The sequence below is a fragment of the Lutjanus erythropterus genome, chromosome 21 (assembly GCF_056507025.1).
Source record: "Lutjanus erythropterus isolate fLutEry1 chromosome 21, fLutEry1.hap2, whole genome shotgun sequence".
NCBI classification, from domain to species: Eukaryota; Metazoa; Chordata; class Actinopteri; order Lutjaniformes; family Lutjanidae; genus Lutjanus; species Lutjanus erythropterus.
The window spans coordinates 18,084,654-18,107,976 of NC_139337.1; the positions used below are offsets into that span (position 1 = coordinate 18,084,654).

At 41.2% G+C, this 23,323-nt stretch overlaps 1 protein-coding gene across 1 annotated transcript in view; it reads right to left on the reverse strand.

Annotated features, from left to right (window-relative positions):
- Positions 1–23,323, reverse strand: part of prex2 (phosphatidylinositol-3,4,5-trisphosphate-dependent Rac exchange factor 2) — a 132,413-nt gene that overhangs the window by 41,425 nt on the left and 67,665 nt on the right. The window contains exons 20-29 of the mRNA XM_084746923.1: positions 21,687–21,823; positions 17,699–17,816; positions 16,846–17,030; positions 14,706–14,867; positions 11,525–11,750; positions 11,224–11,431; positions 5,608–5,787; positions 3,613–3,707; positions 2,956–3,038; positions 2,044–2,134 (exon numbers count right to left, since the gene is read on the reverse strand). Of these exons, the coding sequence (XP_084603049.1) occupies positions 2,044–2,134; positions 2,956–3,038; positions 3,613–3,707; positions 5,608–5,787; positions 11,224–11,431; positions 11,525–11,750; positions 14,706–14,867; positions 16,846–17,030; positions 17,699–17,816; positions 21,687–21,823 (1,485 nt within the window). The remainder of the gene's footprint in view (positions 1–2,043; positions 2,135–2,955; positions 3,039–3,612; positions 3,708–5,607; positions 5,788–11,223; positions 11,432–11,524; positions 11,751–14,705; positions 14,868–16,845; positions 17,031–17,698; positions 17,817–21,686; positions 21,824–23,323) is intronic.

The window sequence follows — 23,323 nt, forward strand, 5'->3', positions numbered from 1 at the left end:
GGTCAGCAGCATTTTAGCCACTTTAAAAAAGAACAAGAATCTATATCCATTTAAGTGCTCACTGTATTTAGAATATTCTTCACTGGCAAAGAAAGTTTATGTTTTACGTCACAGAACACGGGAGCTGCTAGTCCACGGCTGCCTCTATTGGGTGGTTCATTTGTTTTACTGTGTGACTTCTGTGTTTTAAAAGTTTAGTTCAGATTCACCAGACCCCGACCTGTGACAATAAACAACCAGATCAAGGCAGCAGTAGTCCGGCAACGTTTGTGTGGTTTTATCTTGTTTTGTATGAATAAATGGACTGTAGCAGTGTGCCCAAAACAAACGTCCCTTTGGGGACAATTAAGTTTATTCCAACACTAACTCTAAAATGACTGTTTTTCCTTCCTATTCGTTTCCCATTGGAAATGACTGTCTAGCAGTAAAGTAAAGTAGTGAAAATATTCTAAATATAGCATAGAGTTGGACTGATAGTGATTCTTTTCTGGGAGGGCCTTTTTTTTAAGGTGGCTAAAATATGTTTTGTTGCTGACGTTGTCCACAGCAATTCATTGTTTAACTTCCATGTTGGTTCTCCTCTTTGCTTCTCCAAACTGGGGGAAAGTTGACCGCTCACTGTAGGCAATACACTGACTATCATTAAGTACCTCATATAATCCAATTTCCCAGCTATCCCTTTAAAACTATTTTCAAGGACATGAAATAAACAAGTAGTAGAGTAGTACAATAGAGACTGCCAGGGTGCAAAAGATACAGTAATCTTTTTTGCAATGTCTGGGAATCATGCCGCTTACAAAAAGAAGAAAGAAAACAATTGTTGCTTTTGAGCGTAGATTTCCTCTATCTAATCTTCAAAACGGGTTGAGTCATCTGAACAGAGCTCTACAGATCATGAAAGAGCACTGTAAGCTAGTTTATACTTGTTGTGGGAAGTGATAAGGTTAAATTTAGCTCCTCTAGTAACATTTCCTACATTTTCCTGAGAGATAAAATGGAACAATAGACGAGTGTGGTTAAACACCAAGGCCGCGATAAGGTTAGGTGGCAAATAAACACATGGTAAAAAATAAAATGATCAGATAAGATACAAGCGCAAGAGCTACTGCAGGGTCACATTTTCCATTGACTGGTAAGTAGCACTACAATAACCGTAAAGTGGAGATGAGTGTGCAACTAAGTGGTGCTGTTTCAACACTATGAAGTGCTTCAGAGTGAAGGGCAGTGGGGCAGCTGAAGGGGAACAGAAGTGAAGAGACAGGAGGGAGGAATGGAGGGAGTAAAAAATGGATGAGAATCCTTTTTTTTTAGGAGCTGGAATCCACCTTCAATACTTCCCCCCATGTTTCTACAGTCACATCTGTGCACACACACACACATGCATTACACAACAGGAAGTTGCAACCCCTGTGTGCAGGTGGCGGCTGCGACATTTTTTCTCTCAGTATCGGTGCTGGCTGGGCCTGGGAGTTTTTCCAGTATTATCTTTCTTCTGTCAGGCCCGCTGTGCAGCCCAGCACGGCCCAGGAAGCACAGTTACACCATCAAACAAAAATACATTCCTCACAGGAAACACTGCTACAGTATATGGAGAACAAGACAGAAAGAATCGATATGAGATGATAAAGGAGTAACTTTGACATTTCTGACTGAAACTGTTTAACTACTAGATGCACTGTGCAAAAAGATGGTGAGAGATCAGTGTTTCAAAGCCAATGTTTCTATCCAAACCTAAGATAGGAAAAATGTAGTACACAAACATCCTAACCTCCCAAGGTCTAAAATAAACTCAACAGTAGCCATTAAGCTATACTAATTTTCATTTTCCAACCTGTAGTAGCAGCTAACTTACTACTGTTGTTTTTGCTCCATTTTTTGTTCCGTTTCAGTGTATGTTAAAAAAAAAAACAACACAATTACAAAGTTGATAAGACGGGATTCCTATAATTCCTTCTGTAATATCAAATTAGGAGATATTCTATGTTAGACCCTTCCTGTCTTGACTTAAGGCCCCAAGAGCAGGCCACAGTCTCAGTGTTTTACCTTGTAATCCTCTTCCAGGTGTGAAGCACTTTGTCTGCTCGAACGCCCGAGCCACCACTGCCCCTCTCAGCATGCTGGTGATTGAGTCCACCTGAAGAGAGCACAAAGGTCAAGTTGGCGCGCTTACATGATACAGTTCCCCACTAAGCCAAGATCGAAAATATGCAGAGGGAAGCAAAAACTGCTGCCCAATTATAACAAACACCTTCTTCTCTCTCTCTCTCTCTCTCTCTCTCTCTTACACACACACAATCCCAGAGACCCAACGAATACAATTTGCAATGCAGTATGTAAACAAAGCTGGGGAAACTGCTCTACAATAAAACAAATGACAGCCTAAAATTGCAGAGACAGCAATGCAGAGTTTTTTCTGCTGTTGCACTGGCAATGGAAACATCCTCATAAAGCTTCTTGTGGATGGTATGTGTGCGCTAAAGAGTGTAAACGTGTAATCAGATATGGTCAACCCTTGCTGCAAAGCTCTCCGAAAGGTCATGGGTCAGCTGAAGGCTGTCACAACTTTTCCTTCCCGAAAAATACATAATTTCTCTCCTCCATACACAAAAGTCTAAATAACTGTTTATTGACTGACCTTTAAAAACAATAAGTTGCACATGAAATATGATTGTTTTGTTTTGGGCTGATACATCTTGATTGTGGACAAAAGACCAATTAAATCAGGGCCATTCGCAATGTATCACACAATATGATTAGACAACACAATAACTGACCTTTCACCTTAACAAGATAAAATAAAGTTAAATGCATTCCATGGAGGATGCAAGATAAACTGCATTTAAGAAACAATCAGGCACAAGAACAGATTTTAAGTCAAAGATAGTGAGAAAAGTTATTTCATTTCCACTTCTAGGTCACATCAGTCACATCTGTGCAGATGTTTAGCTGACCCACCTGGCTGAACAGATGCTCCAGAAAGCTGTGAAGTTTCTTCTGCTTATCATGAGACAGCCACACACTGGAGGGCATCTCATCTCCTGCAGAGGTGTGGTTACAACTTGTCAGCATTAGTCCAATAAAATATTAAACGCATGCAAATTTACTGCTTCGACACATTTATGACAGCAAACTTAAACTTGAAAGTTCTTAGCTTTCAGGTCCAGAAAAAGAGGTGACATCTAACTTTGTGTATGGCTGTGTGTGTGTGTCTTTGTGACAGAGACATCGTGAGAGATAGGGAGAAAGGATATTTGACAGGATGCACAGCTGTGTGAGATGTTAATGACAAATCCAGCTGAGACGTGTGGCCAAATGCTTGTCACATCCCATCAAATTCAACTTCAGTCTTTTTCGTTCTCGCCTTCTAGAAGGTATAATCATGCAGTTAGATTATAATCACGACCCGTCACTTATGGGACTATTTTGAAACGTTGTGGTTGATTGGGGTGATGGATTGTGACACTCAGATGGGAACACTGATTTCTTTCTTACTGTCACGTGTCATGGTGTCCTGACAATGGGAATACAGATGTTATAAAGTGAATTAATGAAGTCATATTATTTCTATCTGCCAAATAAGTGTACTCGTGTTGTCATGTTGCATTTGTGTACCTGAGTCCATCTCATCACTGTGAACATAGGAGCTACAGTGGCTGCTGCAGATGCTGGTGAAGGAGGCGATGGAGTTTCTGTTGCTGTTGCAGTCACTGAGGAGAAACAGGGAAATAATCATTAAGTGATCTAGATTCAAGATTCAAAGCACTTTACTGTCTGTCACACAGAGATAGAAAATTGCTCACAAATGACATAAAAACGTACATCCCATGAAAGACTCGTAAAATCAAAGTTGCATTAAAACACAAACAAATTCCATAAATAACTAAGTAAGGGCAGGTGTGCAAAGCTGCATTTAAAAAAAGTAGTGATAGTCTATTTGGCCTTGTTTAAAATAGAACGAACGAGTCTTTTCACTGTTTTTCAGTCACAGTTTTCTCTTGCTTAACTCTGTGAGGAAGTTGTACCAGAATACAATCTCGAGGACTGATTCAGTGTATACTGCTGTGAAAATGTCCTGCCTGACATTAAAACCTTTCAGCCTCCTCAGGAGAAACATACACTGTTTGGCCTTTATGTAGATCCCGTCCACATGTTGTGGTGAAGGACGGGTGGTGATCGATCTCAGTGGGCATGTTGGGGGTCTGCTCTTTAAAAAAAAAATCCTTAATCCATAAAACCTTGACTTTCTTGAAGGCAGTGCAGAAGTGGGTTTGTGTTGACTTTCTAACAGAGAGAAAGTAGTTCCTACATGAAACTGCTCGTAACAAGGTCTGTGGATTATCTTGAGTAAACATGTCATGATTTTTTGGAAAAGGATGCTGGTTTTGGATTTTTCAAATATGCCACTTAGTCCCATTATTTTGGAAAGAAGGCAGACATTTCTATGGCTGATGTCTCCAAAACTCTGCAACTCACATCAAAAAGATCTAGATGGATAAATAAACACTACAGGCCAGGGGAAAGATATGTATCTTTGATTTTGGCATGAACTGTCCCTTTGAAAGCAGAGATAGCTTACTATACCATTATATGTACTTTTCCCTAATTATTCTTCCAATCAGTTACCATACTATGGTGTGATATTCTATATGGTATTGTACATCATATTGTACAGGAGGCAAACATTGTTATATAAATTAGGGCTGACCCGAATGCTTCAAAGCTTCAAAGTTCTTACAGTCATCATGGTAATGGATGTCTAAATCAGTTTCCACATGGTCTGTGGCTTTTATTGTTGTTGTTTTTTTAAAGAGTGGAGGAAAATGTTACATTGGCTGCACAGAAAAGAGGAAAAATACTGATAAAGAACAAGAAATCGAGCCACCTCCACCCACACACCTAAAAACCAGGCATGTGCACATGATACGAACACTCAGAAATGGGGCCCCACCAATACTGGATTTTGGATAGGGAAAGGTATTTTTTTGCAATGGTCCTTCAAATGTGGTTATTAAACACTTGTGACAGAGATCATCAGATACTCAAACAGCAAACTTTTCCAGTTTACTTTAATTTTTATAAATAGCTATAAATGATAAAAACATAAATAGAACAAAATATGTATTAAACTAAGACCAAGAAAAGGATCAAACACACATAAATGCCTTCTATTAAGCTAAAAACAGCATTATGTTCTGTAACAAAAAAAAGGTTCATATGGGAGCATTTTGGACAACATATATGCTGATACTGATAAACACTAATGCAGCTGTAATAGACCAATATTGAAAAAGCATCTTCATGACAGAGCGTTTCGTACAGTCCCACGAGCACGGGGCTGTGACGAGCACAAGCTCAACCCTCTCCTCAACCTCTCCTTATTATTCATTACACTCATAATAAGATTCATAGCGAAGTACAAACAATTAAAGTAAATAAGAATTGAAAGGAATATTTGTGGGCCATTCTCACTGAAACTCTGAACCTGAAAACTTGTATCCGAGACTATTTATTTTTTTTATTTAACCTCTCTCACTGTTTTTCTTTTTCTAAAATGTTTTCAGCTCTCTCTCAAGCCTCTCATGTAACCACATCTCACTTCACTTTTACCTGTAAGAGTCTCTGTTGCTGATTGTGTCGTGTCCGGAGTCCTCCTGCTCGTCCCCTGCCACGTTAAAGCACACTTTCTTCCCGTTCCGCTCCCCCTTCTCGCCCTCACTCTCTGCCGAAATGTAGCTCTCTGGGGTCCTCGCCTCTGTCGCTGGAGGGTGGGTGATGGAGGATAAAAGGCTGATGGAGGGAAGGAAAAAAAAAACAGTAGAAAGAAAGAGAAGAGAGGTTACTTAAAACGTCTATGACATTCATCTAAAACTACATGAGACAGCAGGGTAGAAACAGCTCTTTGATCAGACTAATTCAACACAGGAAGCTCTTACATGTGTCCCTGCACCATAACATATTGAACTGCACGTCCAGTGTGTGCAGCGTGCGCGTGGGGCTCCGACAGCTGAGCAAAAGGGCCAAACAAAACCCCAACCTGTTTGTGCTTGGCTTCCGCACTACAGCTTCAGATGGTCAGGGATCTACATCATATTAATAGGTTCAAACATGCAGCCGGGTACAGCTGTGTCAACAACGTGCTGCGACTGCACTGCACCGCACCGATCAGCTCTCGCTGTTCCCGCCGGCCTGCGTCGTATCAGACAAGCATTAGAAGAGCAGGAAGAGACCGGCCGGGATATTTTCACAGTTGCAGCACAACACATGGTGGCATTTAAAGCCATATTCCAATAAATGCTGGGCTTGGACTTTTTTTGATCTCCCTTCCGACACTCACAGACACGCGATGTCTGTTTACATTTCAGCCTTTTTTAAATTTGTGTCCGCTTGCATTTTCCATTGTGTCATAGCATCGGCCTTGAGGATATTTCAGAGTGGAGGCGGTGGGGAACGGCTACGTGAAGTAAACAACCTGTCCCCCTCATGTATCTCAGATTTTTATGCCTCTTTATGCTTTTAAACACCTCTCCTTCCCCCCCTAATACCTCCCTTTCTCAATTGACCCCCTTTCTTCCCATTCACAGGCTGACTGGGCCACAGAGATGCCCTCATTATGGTCCACTCCAGGAGCCACCACAATGCCCCTCCAAAGCAGAGTGGCATTCCATCGCCATGGAGAAGCTCTCCAGGCCCTGTGATTGGCTGTTGGTCCATAAAGAAGTGAGCGCAGTTTGGGGGCTTTTGGGGCGCAAACTATCGGAGGCAGCAAGAGAGAATAACAATGACTGGATCAGAGAGAGAAAAGAGGGGGAAAAAACAGATGAGAGCGGGCCAAAGTACACCACCGCTTATCGCCAGCAATCAGAGAGATCTCTTAATCTCTCACGGCGAGCTCTTTAACCCACTTCGACACATTAAACCATTAGACATCAATCGCTTTCATTGCAGCTATAAGTGCATCTGCATTACAAAGTGCCACATCAGGCAGTTTCGTGATGGGACATTTGCATTCTTTCATTCACACAGAGATAAATAAGTCAGAGGAGCCTATAGCAGTGAAACCACTGCCAGTCAGCACACTAATAATGATGTGTGTGTGTAACTGTAGACTGATTTATTATTAATTATCAGTAATTAAAGTTTGAGCTCATACAGTAATCATAAATATCATCATGAATAAAAAAATGTAATAACAAAATGTCAAAAGTTGTAGCTGATTTAAGAATAAATCTAAAAATCGCCACCTGAAAATTATTTTAAGATTAACCAAACATTATTTTAATAAAATAATGTTTGGTTAATCTAGAATTATCACCTCAAAGTCTATGATTCCAGTGAAAACTTTCCAGTGAGACAAATGCTGTGCTCAGTTAAAGGCTTTTTGTAAATAATATTTTTTACAAATGAGTAAAGAGGACTGACAGAGAGGTTCAGGTCTTTTTTCAGGACATTATGATGTCACAGAGAAGTTGACCTTTCACCTTTTGGATAAAAAATGTCATCAGCTCATCATTTTATCCTGTCAGAAATTTCTGTGAAGGTTTTACACAACTGGCGCATGAATTCTTCAAACTGCAATCAGCTCATCGGTGAGTTCAAGTTGACATTAGTGCCAAATGTGAAGAAATTCTGTCAAGGCATTCTTGAAATATTGCATTCACAAGAATAGAAAGGACATGAGGTCACACTGACCATGAACTTTGACCTTTAACCACTAAAATCTAATCAGTTCATCATTGAGTCCAAGTGGACATTTTTGCCAAATTTGAAGAATTTCCATCAAGCCATTTTTGAGATATTAGTTCACAAGAATAGGACCTCTGGCCACATCTGGTGCCGGCGCAGAGGCGTAAGAATGTAGTGCTCTTTATGTAAGGTTTTATTTTGATGCTGAGTCTCACAGGTCACATGGACAGAGTTGAGTTAAGGACACAGCTGTGGCATTATAGGTCAGAACTAACATGGCTGCAGAGGATAAATATACGGCCCCAAAATAACTATATTCTGCACAGTCCAAGAGACTGATGCCTTTATATATACAATGTGATACATCTTCTGTTACTGTGCTGTGTAAAGTATTTGAGCCTGTCTATCAATGGACACTTGCTTGAGAGAGATTAAAATGATTGAGTGATGTGTGTTTGAAACTCTTTTTTTTAATGTCTTTAATTTTGTTGTACTTTTCACTGTGTCTGCTGATGAAAGAGACAGAAAGAGATGACATAAATCTTCAAAAGACATCTGTGTGATGCGTGGTCATTATTTCTTCGGACCAGTGTGGTTACAATGTGCACAAGAAGAAAAGGAAGAAGAAAAAAAGGGGGGAGGGCGGGTATTTGATCCAGGAAGGGAGGAGTTCCTGATATAAAGCACGCCACGGGGCACGTCCACACACAGCTGTGACCCCCTCGTTGTGGCCCCCGAGACAAAGGTTCACAGGTCACTGTTGCCTCGAAATGGATTCCTCTAGAATCAGCCAAGAAATTATGTAAGATCACTCTACTTTTGTTTGTTTTCTTTTCCTGAATTACTTAAGGATATTTCTAATCTCCAATGAATGCACTGTAGACTTCCTCTCTTGACTTTGGGCTGGGAACAAAGGGGGTTGTGTTTGACATAACGCACAAAAGAGCCCTCATAAATATGGCCACTTCAGTTCATTAATACATCATTATCAAGTGGTGCTGTCAAAGTTAGTACCACACCCAGTACAGAAAGAGAAGGAGACAGAAGAGTGGAGAACGTCTGGGTCTGTTGTGTGCAGACGGGTGTGCAGAAAGCAAGACAGAGAGGAAATGAGACGGGACAAAGAGACAAATCCAGCAGAGCCAAGAGAGAAATGGTATGGTGTGTGTGCAACCTCAGGCTGGTCACTGAACAGGTTAATATGCAAACTAATCTAATGAAGGGCTCGGGAGGGTTGAACACATCCACAGAGGTCAGAGCAATGCACCCAGACTGCAGCTACAAGCTACACATCCCATATTAGTTCCACTGCTGTGAAACACTGGTGCCCACCCACACTGCTCAGTCTCAACAAGCTCCTGAAGTGTGCACGCGTGTGTACGTCTGCATGTTTAAACAGATAGCGGATGGTAAAGGTCATTATCCCCCTCACTAAGCTGTGTCTCGGACCATCTGAATGTGTGTGTGGACATGGCTACACTAATTGGCAGTGACAGGAGCATGACAAAATTTGTCCAGACGCAGTCATTAAGAGCCCTGCTGTGGACTCCACTCATTATTACCAGTTAGGTGACTGCTCCGCTCCGTCTCACGACTTTTAATGTCATTCTCCGAATGCTGCTGCCTTCGCTGAGAAGACTTCTAATGACTAAATCAATCAGACGATCATCTAAAGATTCATAACGCATGCATCTATTGTAATCATTCAGCTGCTCACCAATAATTACAAACTTCTGCAGTGGGAATCTGGTACTAAGATCATTTTAGAGCAGAGGTTGTAAATACTTTCTCGGCCAAGGACCCATTAAAAGATAGAAAATATAGCTCCCTTGGACTGAAAAGAGCCAGTTTCCATCATTAAAGCTGAGACAGGCATAATAACCTTTAAGCATAATGTAATTCAAGTTATCTGAAAGAAAGCCAGACGTCTGCTCCTCCTCTTGGCTCAGTTTTCAGTCTTTAGAAAGCCTAGCCCGTGACGGAAGACTTTGGCCAATAACAGGTCAGTAAATACTTGATTGTTGAGTCTCATTCACAAAATGCAAGTATTAAATAACCTTGGAATGAGACTCAACAATCAAATCACTTACTGCACCTTTAATAGATGACACATGCTTGACGGGCAGGAGGAAGATTTATACATACATGTATATTTAACCAGTTAGTTTTTTCCATTTTATTTCAGGGTATTGCTGAGTAATGTCTGGCTGTTATCATATTGTTTCTCACTTAATATCTGTACCCTTGTTTTGTGTTCCTGCACTCTGCAGCTGAAACAAGTTTTATATTAGATTAGAGCTTTAACTACTTTCTTTTCTTTTCTTTACTACCCTATTCTATTCTATGGACACAGCTGAAGAAAGGACAGGAAACGGGGTGGAGAGAGGGGGGATGACACACATCAAAGGGCAGCAGGCTGGAACTGAACCTGGGCCACTGCAGAGGACTGACAGCCTCAGTACAGGGGACACACACTCTATCAAGCGAGCTAGATCTAAAAATTGAATTATTTGTTAAACCATGAAACCTTTTGTAAAAATAATTGAATATTTTTTTCTATCATGATAATATAAATGAATGAATCCTGAGTGAATGAAACCTTTTATAGAACTCCTGTCAGAGTGCCCTGACCCCCTGGACCCCTATTTAAGAAGCAATGAGGTTTTAAGGACGAGTGTGCGCTGGTGTTTCTTTGAACTGTGCATGCATATATCAGTGGTCCATTGTTGCTGAATGGCATTTCCAGAGGGCACCTGGCCTAATGACACACCCTCCACTTCATTGAGACTGTATTTCCTGTTTGGAGGTGGGGGAGGTCGAACTGGAGCAGTGTTTCCCATTTCCTTTCTGTAGACTCATGCAGCCCCAAACAATGAACCCAGCGACCACGCTGGACACAGAGTGGCCAGCCAGGAAACACTGAGCTCACACACACACATATACCATATCAAGTTAAAAATCCTGAGCATAAATGAAGCATGAGCATACCTCTGTGAACATACGGTGGAGAAAATCCACATATCTGACTTCTAAAATCAGTTTCTTTTCTTTCATCTGTGTCTGTCTCTCTCCCTCTCTCTTTCTCTCTCTCTCTCTCTTTCACATACACACACACAGGTGCTAGACTAATGACCAAAATGTATGCCCGCCCAGTGCCAGATGCAGCACATTGACCAAGCAGACTGCTAAAGTTACAGCTTGTTATATGAGGCAATCTGGTTCCAAAGGACATTTCCAATCAAGTCAAATAGAATCAGCAGGAGGGTGTTTCTTTCCATCATAAACAAAAAATGATTTCAAGAGTTTGAAAAATATCAATTTCACCCTTTGTTTTGCAATTTGTGAGTAATATGTTGGAATAGATTAATCTCAAACTCGAGCTGATTTAATGAAACAGAACACTGTGTCTCACATGGGAATGATTTGCGAGGGTTTGCGTGTTTATGTTTGCAAATTTGACCCACTTGAGTCTCCACATTCACGAGACTGCACAGGTACAGATGCTGTGTATACTGTAATTATGCACACATAGCCACTCACTCGTGAATATGAGCGCCATGCGTCTCCATCTCCTTGACAACGGTGGTGAGTTTGTAGAGGAGTTTCTGGTAAGCGTCCAGGGTGAGCAGGTCTTCCTCTCTAAGGAGGAAGCGAAGGCCGTGACCCTCTGTCCTGCCCAGGCTGTGACCCGATGGCGCGGCCATGGTGGTGATAGTATGCTGGACTTTAACCATGGGGTTTAGTTTGCCTGAGTCAACACAAATATATCAGTAAAAAGTAAAAAAACATGCATTACTACTAAACTGTGCAGGTGTGTTTCATGCTCTTCGTGCTGACTCACCCTGCTCGGCACTGCTGCTGCGTCCTCCCTTCTCCAACGTGTTCTTCCTGTTATCCAGCTGCACGCCAAACGCACTACCCAAGGAGGTGGTGGTTTTTGGGTAGGACACCTCCATCACATTGATGTGACAGTTTGTAGGGCAGAAGTCGCTGCTATGGAGGGGGGACACCTTAGCTTTAGCCTGCTTAAATGTGGGCCACGCTCTGTTCTTCAGTACCCGTGCAAACTGTAAAAAATATACAAAAAAAAGATACAGGTGCCTCAGGCATAAAATACATTTTAGGGGGTAGGCGACTGGACAAATATATCAGCAAGTGGCTGATTCCATCACTGGCTGCGTGATTTTTGTGTTCTTTTTGTGATCGCCACATGTGACGTTGATCAGATAAGACTTACGCACAAACATACAGAGACAGACAGAGATTCCTTCCTTTAAAGCTGAATAGTTAGATATGTTTGGTAAAGTGAAAAGATAAGAATGAGAGAAATATAAGATCTTGGAATAAAATAGCACTTACTGCATAATACTGTTGGCTGGTAGCTTGATAATCAATAGTAATAAAAAGTGGAGAAAATGGACTGAAATTTCAATTTTAGATCAGGCAGCCTTCAAAAGTCTGGGTACCTGACCAGCACAAGAATAAAAAGCTCCATGTGAAAAAAAACTTCAGAATATCTGTCAACTGCATGTCCTGCTTTGTTTTACATATAGGACAGCTGGCACTACAGGAAAAGTATAAACACCCATTACTGTGCATTTTCTACATTCCTTCTCTTTTATGAGACAGCTCAAATATTTAAGCCAAATCAAAGATACAAGACAGACACATAGCATCATCATTGCTCACATATGTGAAGAACTCCAGACAGGAATATGACCATTTATCACATAAACTGAATTAAACTGATGTATAGCAGCTCATGCCATAATGTTGTAAGATCATGTGATGATGATTGCGATTAGATCTGTAACTTCAACAGGCCTCCAGAATGTGAACCCCTGTGCTGAATTTGCCTCAGAGGAACTGTGGTTTTATTTTTATTGGGGTGATATCAAACACACTTCCCACAAAATAAAATAAAGGTTCTCTCAGATAACAGCACACAGATCCTGTACATACACTGTTAAACTAGTGCCAATATCCTCCTTAGTAGCTTCATATTATAGAGCTTCTATAGGACATATAGGACTCCACCCAACCCTGCTGTGCTGCGAGATTGCATCTCCATGTAAAACAAAATTCACAGGCAGCCTGAAGGACTGCTCTGATCCATTAGAGCTGATACAGAATATCACAAACACATTTTTTCTTTGCAACATTTGGTTGCACTTTCCTTGAACCCTCCATCACAGGGCCTGCATCCTGTCTTGGATGTTACCCAGCAGATGCTATGAGCTGTCACTTCAGTTTTTAGCAACTCGGGCTGTCACGCAACATAAGCATAACATAATGTATATGTTAACTAAGGAACCTAAACCAAACATGTCTCCTTGGTTATCTCGGATAGCTGCGGTACGAAGCTGCTGCTTCGAGCGAAATGATACGCTCCAGATGGACCGTGAGCTGACCTCCTCTCGAGACCGAGGAGTCTCGCCACATCTCTTGTCTGTCTCCAGAGGGTTGTGGATGCTTATTTCCAGGCCTCAGGTTAACATCTCTCCTTAGATCACTCTCTGTTCTGTATCTTTATGTCCACTGCTCCTTTCCTTTAATCCCTCTCTCATCTTCCCCCCTCCTTTCTCTCTAGGGGTCTGAGAAGGAATGCTCCAGTGCAGGAGGGGGATCTTACACAACAAACGTCCTGGCTGTTGCTGCGCAGGGCTATTTATAAGTGACTGGTAATTAATCCAAGGCCCACTCTAATGTTGAGTCAGATCTTTTTCCTTTTTCCCTCTCACGCACATTTGCACGCGTTGGGATGCTTGGCCTATAGACGCAAGCTTACAGATGTGAATCAAAAGTGATGAAAATACTTTGGCTCAGCCAACAACCAGCTGTAACCTAGTTACAAACAAGGGGGCAGATTATTCTACATATTGCACACATATTCAAAAACTCAGCGACAAGATTGCACGACAATGACATATATTGGCTAAATATTGCTTCTTCACACTCAGGTCAAAGAGAAATGATTACACTGTAACACAGCTGCCTTCACACATTGATGTTTGTGTTCAAGTTGTTTGTAGTGTGTCACTAGTTTGAGGCACTCTGACATGTGCAGTGAGAAAACAAACATCCATCAATGACCTCTACTGTATGCTTTTTTAGTAAATTGTCAGTAGTGATAGACCAATTAATTGGGTTCACAAGGACAGTAACAATGTCTATAAATGTCTGCAGACACATCTGCAGGCAGCTGTGTCAGTGTGGCTGCTGTGGACCGATGTTAGCGTTCTCCCTTGTTAGTTTTGTGAAGGTGTTTCAAAACTTAGTTTCAAGCCCTGTGCTATAATTCTCAATCCTGCTGAAAATGTTTGGCCTCACCATTGTCTTTTTTTAAAGTTCAAGGCATTTCTCCTTCTTAAATGGCAGCAAATGTAATCTTAAACCATTACTGACTAAAGTTAAATATATACAGTTCAGTTCAGCGTCACCTGCTCTGCATGCTCTGTGTTGGTGGGGTGAAATTGCCCGACAGCACGTCACCTGTGCTCCATTTCTATCGCTGTGATCGCGGTGATATAAAGACTTACTGATAAAGTTTATTGTCATCCTGTTGCATTGCTCTGTGTACACTGACGCAGCTAAAAAGCACGAGATGAAACTTCACCAACCACCCGTTTCACCTTCTTTGTTTTGATACCAGAATTATATGTCTGCCATTGGCCACCCTGCTTTATAAATATCAGCATTGTTTTTTTCATTTTCGTCCTTGTGTTCTTGTGTGCAGTGGAGGTCACGCTCTATCACAGTGCATTATTGTTGAATTAGTTCAACAGGATTTCCACTCTTTCTTTAAGGACAAGAACCACAGTGTGGAACTACAGCAATAATTATGTAAAAGTGGTGTTTCTACACCAGCTACATCCTGCTTCTATTATTATCAGTCTACAGAGAATTACAGAAGACAGTTTTCATGCTTCCACGCTGTGTAAAAATATACATATGCAGTTCATGGTGGAGAGACGCTGATGATGAACCTCTTTGTTTGCCATCAGATCGCACAGGACAGTTACCTTTCTGTAGTTGGTGATACGCCGGTTGATGTGCTCCACCCTCTCACCACACATGGCACTGAAGCGTACCTGCAGCTCCTCTGGGATCACATCACAGCTGAAACTCAACCTGCCGCACATCTGCACCAGCATGTCATCATTCCGCGCCAGCGCCTCCAGGATCTGGTCGGAGAAAGGGCAAACAAAGGCAGGGATGATTAACTGATATGCCTCTAAAATCCCTTTCGGAACAACTAATGGGATGTAAATGAACAACCGAGCTCTTTTTCCATCGGAAAACAAAATAAAATTTGGCCGGAGGGCTGATTTCTCCACAGCATCTCATGAGCAGTTTAACTTGGATATCTAAAATTTCCATGTGCTATTCATAAATCCATGGAGATAAACCAAGATTGTGATACATATGCCGTACGTATGTCGACTCTGACTTTCCAGATCAGAGATTAGATACGAAGAGGAAGAGAGACACAAATCTCTGAGGCGTCTTAATGAGATGCCCAGTGGAGGAGAGAGAAAAGCTGTGGAGGAAATGTAATAGCAGACTGAAGCACAAGAAAAGTCGTGCGCCTGACAGTGTTAGAGATATTAAAATTCAACATCACACAGATCTCAGAGGACACTGCGGACTGCCGGAGCAGATGTTTATAATAATACTAAAATTACTTTCACTTTGCAGGGATGGGAAACTACCACAGTCAGAGGAATATGGCAAGTTTTTATTTTTATTCATGACATTGGCTTTCATTGAAGATGCTGCTTTTAAAGACTTGAGAACAGAAGGGCTGTAAATCTACATCAGTTTAAGACATAAAACCAACTTGTGTGATCTATTCTAATTTACCATAAACTAGAGACATGTTTTTCATCATGGAATTTGACATAAAGACGCCTCAAACTGTTTTATTTCCCACACCAACACGCATCGTCTGGGTGAATCTTCTGTGCATCTTAAATCAATAATGATGATTCTGTGAACATCACCGCCGGGATGTAAAAAGGGTGCACTTAACACAGCTGGGAACTAACACGGCTAAAATAAAGCTGTCAGTTTTAACTAGCATCAAGACACCCAATCTACACAGCAGGAGAGCAGTTGGCTGTTGGCTCTTAAGTATTTAAACACAAAAAATTAGGTTGTGGACTTTGTGCATCATTTCAAAAATAAGGAAAAATACCATGATAAAGTTTTTGATTATAAATTCCACTGAAATGTCACTTCCATCCAAATAACAAACACATATAAAGAAAAATGACAACCTGTCGTAATCAGTTTCAAGTTTATCTACTGCTTCTCTGCAGCCTGGTGAAAGACAGAAGCATTTTCATGGTTTGTTTATGTTTTTATTGTACTTAGTGCACTCTATCATAAAGCCAGGCTCAGCTCTGAGGTGACACCACAACACCAACAGCACTATTCATCATCTAATAGCTAATAAAACTTCCCTCCTGTCTCTCTAGCTTCTCCTGCGATCCATAGACACTTGGAATAATGTCAGAGCCTAAACAGAAGCATGTTTGCTTCTTAAATGCTGATTAAAGTAATTAAATTAGTTGAACAGGACATTCCCTGAGGGTGGACAGAGCTAGATTAGGGTCTTAGATCAGGACCTGCTCCTCACACCTTCAACCTTTTCAAACCTCTTCTGCTGGAATAGAGGTGACTAATGTTATCAAACACAAATTTAGTAAGGAATATGCCCCATTTAAATTGAAAACAAGACAACTGGAGAAATGATCAGCATCAATTTGGAAGTAAAGAGAAGAAAGAAGCATGTTCACTGAAGAGGTAAATTGAAAAAAGTCACACTTTTATATTGATTTTGGGAAGCTATTATAATGATGTGCATTGCAAAATCCTAACAAGTTTGAGTAACTTTATTGCTTCACACAAACAGGTAACTACAGCAGGTTTCTGCGATGGAGTGGAGGGGGAGAGTAATGTTAGAAGAAACCATTACAAGTAAAAGCGTGAATTTAATTAAATTAATTTAATCTGGAAATCGAGCTTTCATTTTCACAGGATGGCAGAATGGCAGTGAAAGCGAGACTTATAGGAAACCGGTCTAAATTACATTACATCCATGATTTAGCCCTACATTCACCACACTACAATTTTGGACTGACTGAACGGACAGAATACCTTAGCGGTGAGGCTGAAGAATCCCTTCGGTTCAACCATCTTTTCCAGCACGTGACACTTGATCCCTGCTGTGCTGTCGTACTCATACATGACGCCGTACTCCAGGTGGACGTTGTCTACCGTCAGACTTACATGGTCCTTCTTCCCGTCAATGATGGCTATAGTGTTGAACTTGTCCATCACCTCTGAGATTGTAGAAATACAAAGGATCAAAGAGACGGCGGTGAAACAGATCTCTGGTAACTTGCATGCAAACATGGCGGCACACATGCGTGAATAACAAAATTACATGTTCTGATCGCGTTCTGTGATAAACACACAAAATTCACCACAAAAAGTGCTTTCATCATCACACGCTCTGCGCTGTAGGAGGCCTCAGACCACCAAATCTGCACTTCATTTTCAGAGGAAGACCCTCTGCACATGGCTTCCCTCCATCAACCCTCTGAAAACGATGAGCAATTCCGAGAGCATTAAGTTAACCGGTCCTATACTAACGCGATGACTTAATATGGCAATAAATCCTGCTCTGGAGCTGTTTGCTATGAAGGGAATAGCTTTCCTGTTTTACTTTCTCATTGGGATCCATAAATCGTGGAGGGAGAATTAACACTTGATGAGCCAGAGGAGGCGGCTGTTCTCAGACTAACACAGTCCAGATGAGCCTGCTCAGAGCTGCGTCTGACTTGTTAACTGGAGAGGGCGGCGGGGCATGTGTTCCCGCGAAACAAGTCTGCGTTACATCCACAGACACCTTGAGCCAAATATCTTTCCCTGATGACTAATTCTCATGTAGTTTCTTATGAATGTGAATGTTTGTGAGTGTGTGAGTGTGTGTGTGTGTGTGTGTCACCTTCTACTTTACACTCGAAGCCGTCTCCATTCTCCTCGGGGGTCGGTTTCTGGTTCGTTTTCTGGTTGTCCTCCTGGGCGCTTTCACTGTTGTTGTACACCCACTTAATAGTGTCTTGCTGCAAAGGATTACAATAAAGGAATTCATTTAGAAGTTTTATGGGAATGTTTATGTATCATAAAAATATGGCACAATTGAAACAGGATGTTTTTTCTCTCGCAAATAATTTGGATTTTTCTGTTTATGCTTTGAACTTAAATTGAACTATAAAACTTCTGTGTGTTTTCACTTAGAATTAAATTGACTGCAACCACTACAGTCACACATGCACACAACTGTCAACACAAATCAGTCACTGTAAACCCCAAGTCATCCACGACACATTTTAGAGTAGTCCAAATAAATGTTCTACAAACATTCAGACATGAAATCTTTATGTTCATATGACATTAACACACATCCCCTGGGAAACTGACATATATTTTATTTTGTTATAATTTTTGATTTTTTGAGTTAATTCTGTTAAAATAAACCAATACAGCCTTAATTACATTAAGACCAATTAACAACACATACATTGTGCACTTGGCAAATATTTTAATAGTTGAGCTAACAAAAGGAATTAAACTAAAAAAAATAAGGAAACCCTATGCAGGATTCATGAAATATGTGCTGACAGCCACATCTTTTCTTACCCACCTGAATATGTTGATCAGTCGCATTTGATTTTAAACTGGGTGCTGTATGCAAAGCATAAACAAACAAGCTATTGACTTTGACAGGTAAAATTAAAGAGGAGGAAAAGGAATAGAAAGGACAAAAAAGGGAACCTAGTGGCCTCAAAAAGACGTGGATGAGTGCATTGAAGAGGTTTCTCTGTCGTGTCGTGGTTGTGCAGCAGGTGAAGCCATGCTGCCTGGCAAGAATTAATGAATGCCACTTAAGTTCTTAAGTTGTTCAAACACGCAATTTAAGATCAAATCTGTTTGTACGAATGACTCTGAATAAGCGCCTATGTTTTTATTTTCATATGACATGTAGTCAATTTCTTGTTCAATAAAACAAATAATTTGTCTTCACTTTACACAACAAAAACACATTATGGCAACAAGAGTTGCAGAGCTATGCTGAACACAATTATGTTTTACTTTCTTAACATAAAACTGCAGGTGCAGAATATTGGCAGACTTCCCAGCATGCATTGTGTGAGAGTTAAAGTTCCCATGAAATGGTTAGCGGAGTGTTTATTGCTTACGTGTTTCCTGTAAAAAAACAGGCAGCTACTGAGGTACTTATCACAGACATTCAGTGGCATTTGCAGTAGCCAACAGCACTGTGCGTCATAACCTTGATACTGTATTCCCTGTCAATCTCAGAGTTTGTGTTTGTCCTAGTAACAAATTCTGTTCACTGGGAGGCTGCTGACCCTGATTCTGTTGCCTGCTAACAGCAGCTAACAACTAACAGTTACTGTTTGCTACTTTAGCAACCAACAAGTAATATAAAGTATCTGTCCACCAGGAATCTCTGTAATTAACTAACTTATTTTCTGCATAAAATATGACTTCCAAATCACTGAATTAAATAATAAAGTAGTGTTTTTGTACTGTGAGGCCTGTTGTACATTGCTCCAGTGAATGGATGTATTCTCCTTTCATGATCTGCTGGGTCATAAGTGCAAAGGCATTTAAGAGGACGCAAATTTAGTAACGCCACTGAGCGCAGGATGATCACTGACATTTTCCAGAAAAAGACAAATTATGAAAAACCTTATAATACCCCCAAAACTTACATTTTTAAGCTGAACCAACCAAACTGTTTACTGTGCACATTAAAAGTTTAGTGTGCAAGCTGTTAACAAACTAAGCTTTTAAGTTGAGTCAGCAATTTAGGGTTTACAATGCATTGTAGCATCTCTCTTATCCCTTCATTCTCACTCCAGGTTAACAGGTGGCATTTCTAGAAAGATAGGAGATGAAAAAAAGACAATTCTGAACACACAGAACTCCGCTCTGTGTGTGTGTGTGCATGTGTGTGTGTGTGTGTGTGTACACAGGCTGAGGTTTGGGTTTGATGCAGCATGTTTAGCTGATTCTGCCCAGATATGGTGTGCAGTGTCACAGTTGGGTTGGCAAAGCATACAGTGAAAAGCCTTCACAAACATATGGGAACATGGTGCTTGGTGAGGCCGCAAAAGCATACCCATGCCAATCTCATCAACTCACTCTAGCGTGCCACACAGCCCTGTGTGTGTCTGTGTCTGTACGTCTGTCTGTGTCTGTTCTGTCCTCTCCACACCCAAGCCCACAGCGGGTTCTCTGCCAAGGCTACATGCTGCGCCTGCCGACTGCTCTGTGGTCTTTTAGTGTACAACCGCACACAGAAAGAGACAGAGACAGAGAGGGCGGTTCCTCTGCGTCCACACTTGATGTAAACCAGATCTCCAGTAGTGTTGGAACCCTGAAGTGCTTCATTAAGCCTCAAGTCCCGATGGGGCTCAATTATAGTTACACACTACACTCCACTATGCTCCAAAAGTGTTCCTCCTGCAGGGCTGAAGTTCTATACAGAACCATTTGCTTCTGAAAAACCCTAAAGAAAAGCCTTATTTTTAAGACAAAGGGTTCCACTCAGAACAGTTTTCATCCAAAGCTGACAAAAAGAGTTCTTCAAGGATTGCTGAAATCCCTGAAGCACACTTTTGTCAAATGTTCTTTGTACCATTACATAAAATGTTCTCGGTAGAACCCCTAAGTGTGTTCTAGATAAAACCCTTGGAATATAAAAGGGTTTTCAGTAGAACCTTCTGGGTATGTTCTAGATAAAACCCTTAGACTATAACAAAATTCTTGGCAGAATCCCTGGGTGAGCTCTAGATAAACCCTTTGGAATATAAAAAGGTTCTTGTTAGAACGTCCCTGAGTGTGTTCTGGATAAAACCCTTGGAATATGAAAAGCGCCATGGGTTGGTTCTTGTTAGCACCGTTAGAAGGTGGAAAGATTAAACGCCCAGGGAGGGTTCTGGGTACAACCCTTGCATCATAGAAGGGTTCTCCCTTAGAACCTTTCTTAGCTGGTTCTGGGTGAAACTTTTCACAGATGATTTTAGGTAAAACCTTTTATGTCTGGTTCTGGGTAGAACTCTCTGAAAGTATTCCAAGTGGAACCTTCATAAAAGGCTATACTAGGAACCAGAAAAGGTTCTCCTATGGGGACAAGCTTCAGAACCCTTTATGGTTCTAGTTAGCACTTTTATTTCTAAGGGTGTACCACTTACTCACGCACCCCTGGGATTCTATTTTCACACAGTTTTCCCACCTTCAACAGGTGGACGGAGCTTACTCTCTCCTACACTCGTCTGCTGTCGACCACTCTCCCAGGAGGAAGAAAAAAAAACAGGCTGACTTATCCTCCATATTTTTCCTCCATATTTTTCCTCCCTCCCTCTGGGGATCTCATCCACCCTGAGCCCCAGCCACCCCCAGATCCTTTCCCACCTCTCCGCAGCCTGCCAGTCTCCCACAGCAGGCCCACCGCTGTGAGCCAGGGGTCAGCGCTGGAGGAGCCAAAACTACTATTATTTCTGCGTAATGACCCAAGAGAAGGAAAGAGCCAGTCAGACAGAGAGAGAGAGAAGGAGAGATATGAAGGTAAACGGGAGCTAGGAGGCCTGTCTGCCGTGTTTTTTCTCACGGTCAACTAGTCCTTGTTTCCCCTTATGTGCCTTTTGCTCTTAATGATCTCCCACACTTCTCCTCCTTCAAGTTTTATTGCATAACTTTACATCAATTCAAATTAACTCAACTTTCTATGAGTGTAGGTCATGAGAAATGAATGTGTGACCTCTAAATCAAACATAATTGCGAGAAAGAATTAATCTTTACTTAGGGGACTATCATATGATACCCCAAATATTGGGTAAACTCTTTCCCTCTAGAATAAAACTGAAAAATGCTGCAGTTTTTCCCTCCTTCTCCTCCCGCCTCACCTGTGTGGGCCGTCTGTACTTCCTGCACGCCGTAACATGAGCGATGACGCTGGCGTGGCTCTCCTTGCTCACATTGATGCCATTCACCTTGATGATGCACTGGCCCGGGTGGAGACCGGCGATAGCTGCCACCGTGCCTGGCGTGAGACAGAGACAAGAAAAGAGAGAAAGGAGAGACGTCAAGGGCAATTGGAAGAGTGTAATCAGTGGAGCCAGGCAACAGATGAAGCACTTACCGCAATGCCAGAACAACTGCCAGATGCAACCAGCACAGATTTACAATGGTTTGAATAAAGTGCATTGTAAGTTTTCTTATGTAGATGAATGCAAAGTATTTAATGAAGTATTTTTGTATAGTATAGTCACAGTTTTCTTTAATATACATAGAATAATGTGATAGTTTTGTAACCAAGCATCAAGGACACAATAAACGAGAGCTGCAACAACTAACTGATAATGAATTAATTATTAAATTAATTTCTAACTATTTTGATAGTCGATTTGTTGGTCTGAGTAATTTTTTAAGAAAAATGACTTAACAACAACGTAACAGATACAGTAATGTACATTTTTGGCAAAACTCACAAAAGCTGTGATTGTATTTACACTTGGTGTTGCCTGTTCATAGGTTGGAGCCTGCATGTCCCAGAGAGAAGTTTTGGCTATTCTGAAAGTTAATGTTTTGGCATACAGCTGACAACAAGTAACCACTATCAAGTTCATTTTTTCATGTTAACAAACAAATCAGTCCAGAATTAAGTGAGTTACAGTCAATTTTGTAGTGAGGTCTGCATCTTGTCAAAGTTTTTTTGTTAGTTTCCGGTTTTATTTTGTAGTCCTTATCCTCCCTCTGGTTTCTGTTGCTTCACTCAATTCCTGTTTTTGTCTGTTTCCCCGCCCTTTTGATTTTTGATTAGCTTCACCTGCCCCCAATTAGTTCCTTGTGTATTTAGTTCCGATGTTTCTCCGTTTTTTTTTTTTTTCCCAGTTCATCTTTGCCCTTCGTGTGTCAAGTGTTCCAGCTGCTTGTTTCGTTTTTTGGATTGCTGCCTTTGGAATTTGGACTCCTGCCTGACTCATGCATGAGCTTTTGTATATTGGCCCTTTCTCATTAAACTGTTTCTGTCCTGTCCGCTGAGTCTGCATTTGGGCCTACTGTCTTATATTTCTGCTTCACACACCGTGACACGTCTCATTTGTTTACGAGCCAACCTCTAATATGCCGGTAGAAACAATAGACACATTGCAGAGATGGCAGCGAAGTTAACCAAACAGGGATTTATTCATCTTGCATCATGTCTAATCTTAATGGATCATAACATACTGGATATGGTATTAATCTGCAGTTTTAAGGTGAACCAAAACTTTTGTATGAATGATCAGTTTTTGAGCTACGACAAAGGCAAAAATGTGCCCTGCAACACAAAGGTAAGCCTTATTTTTATTTTTAGCCTAGCAGTTGATGACTTCAGCCCCCTACGAGCTGGTTAACAGGAGCAAGGAGTCAGCAGCTGGTATAAAACTGAACAACCACTAAAATATGTTTTCAGGTTTTTAAAAAGATGTGAATCCCCGCAACTGCAACCACAAGAGGTCCTTTAACATATGGTCATAAATGTGCACTAAAAATATTAGGC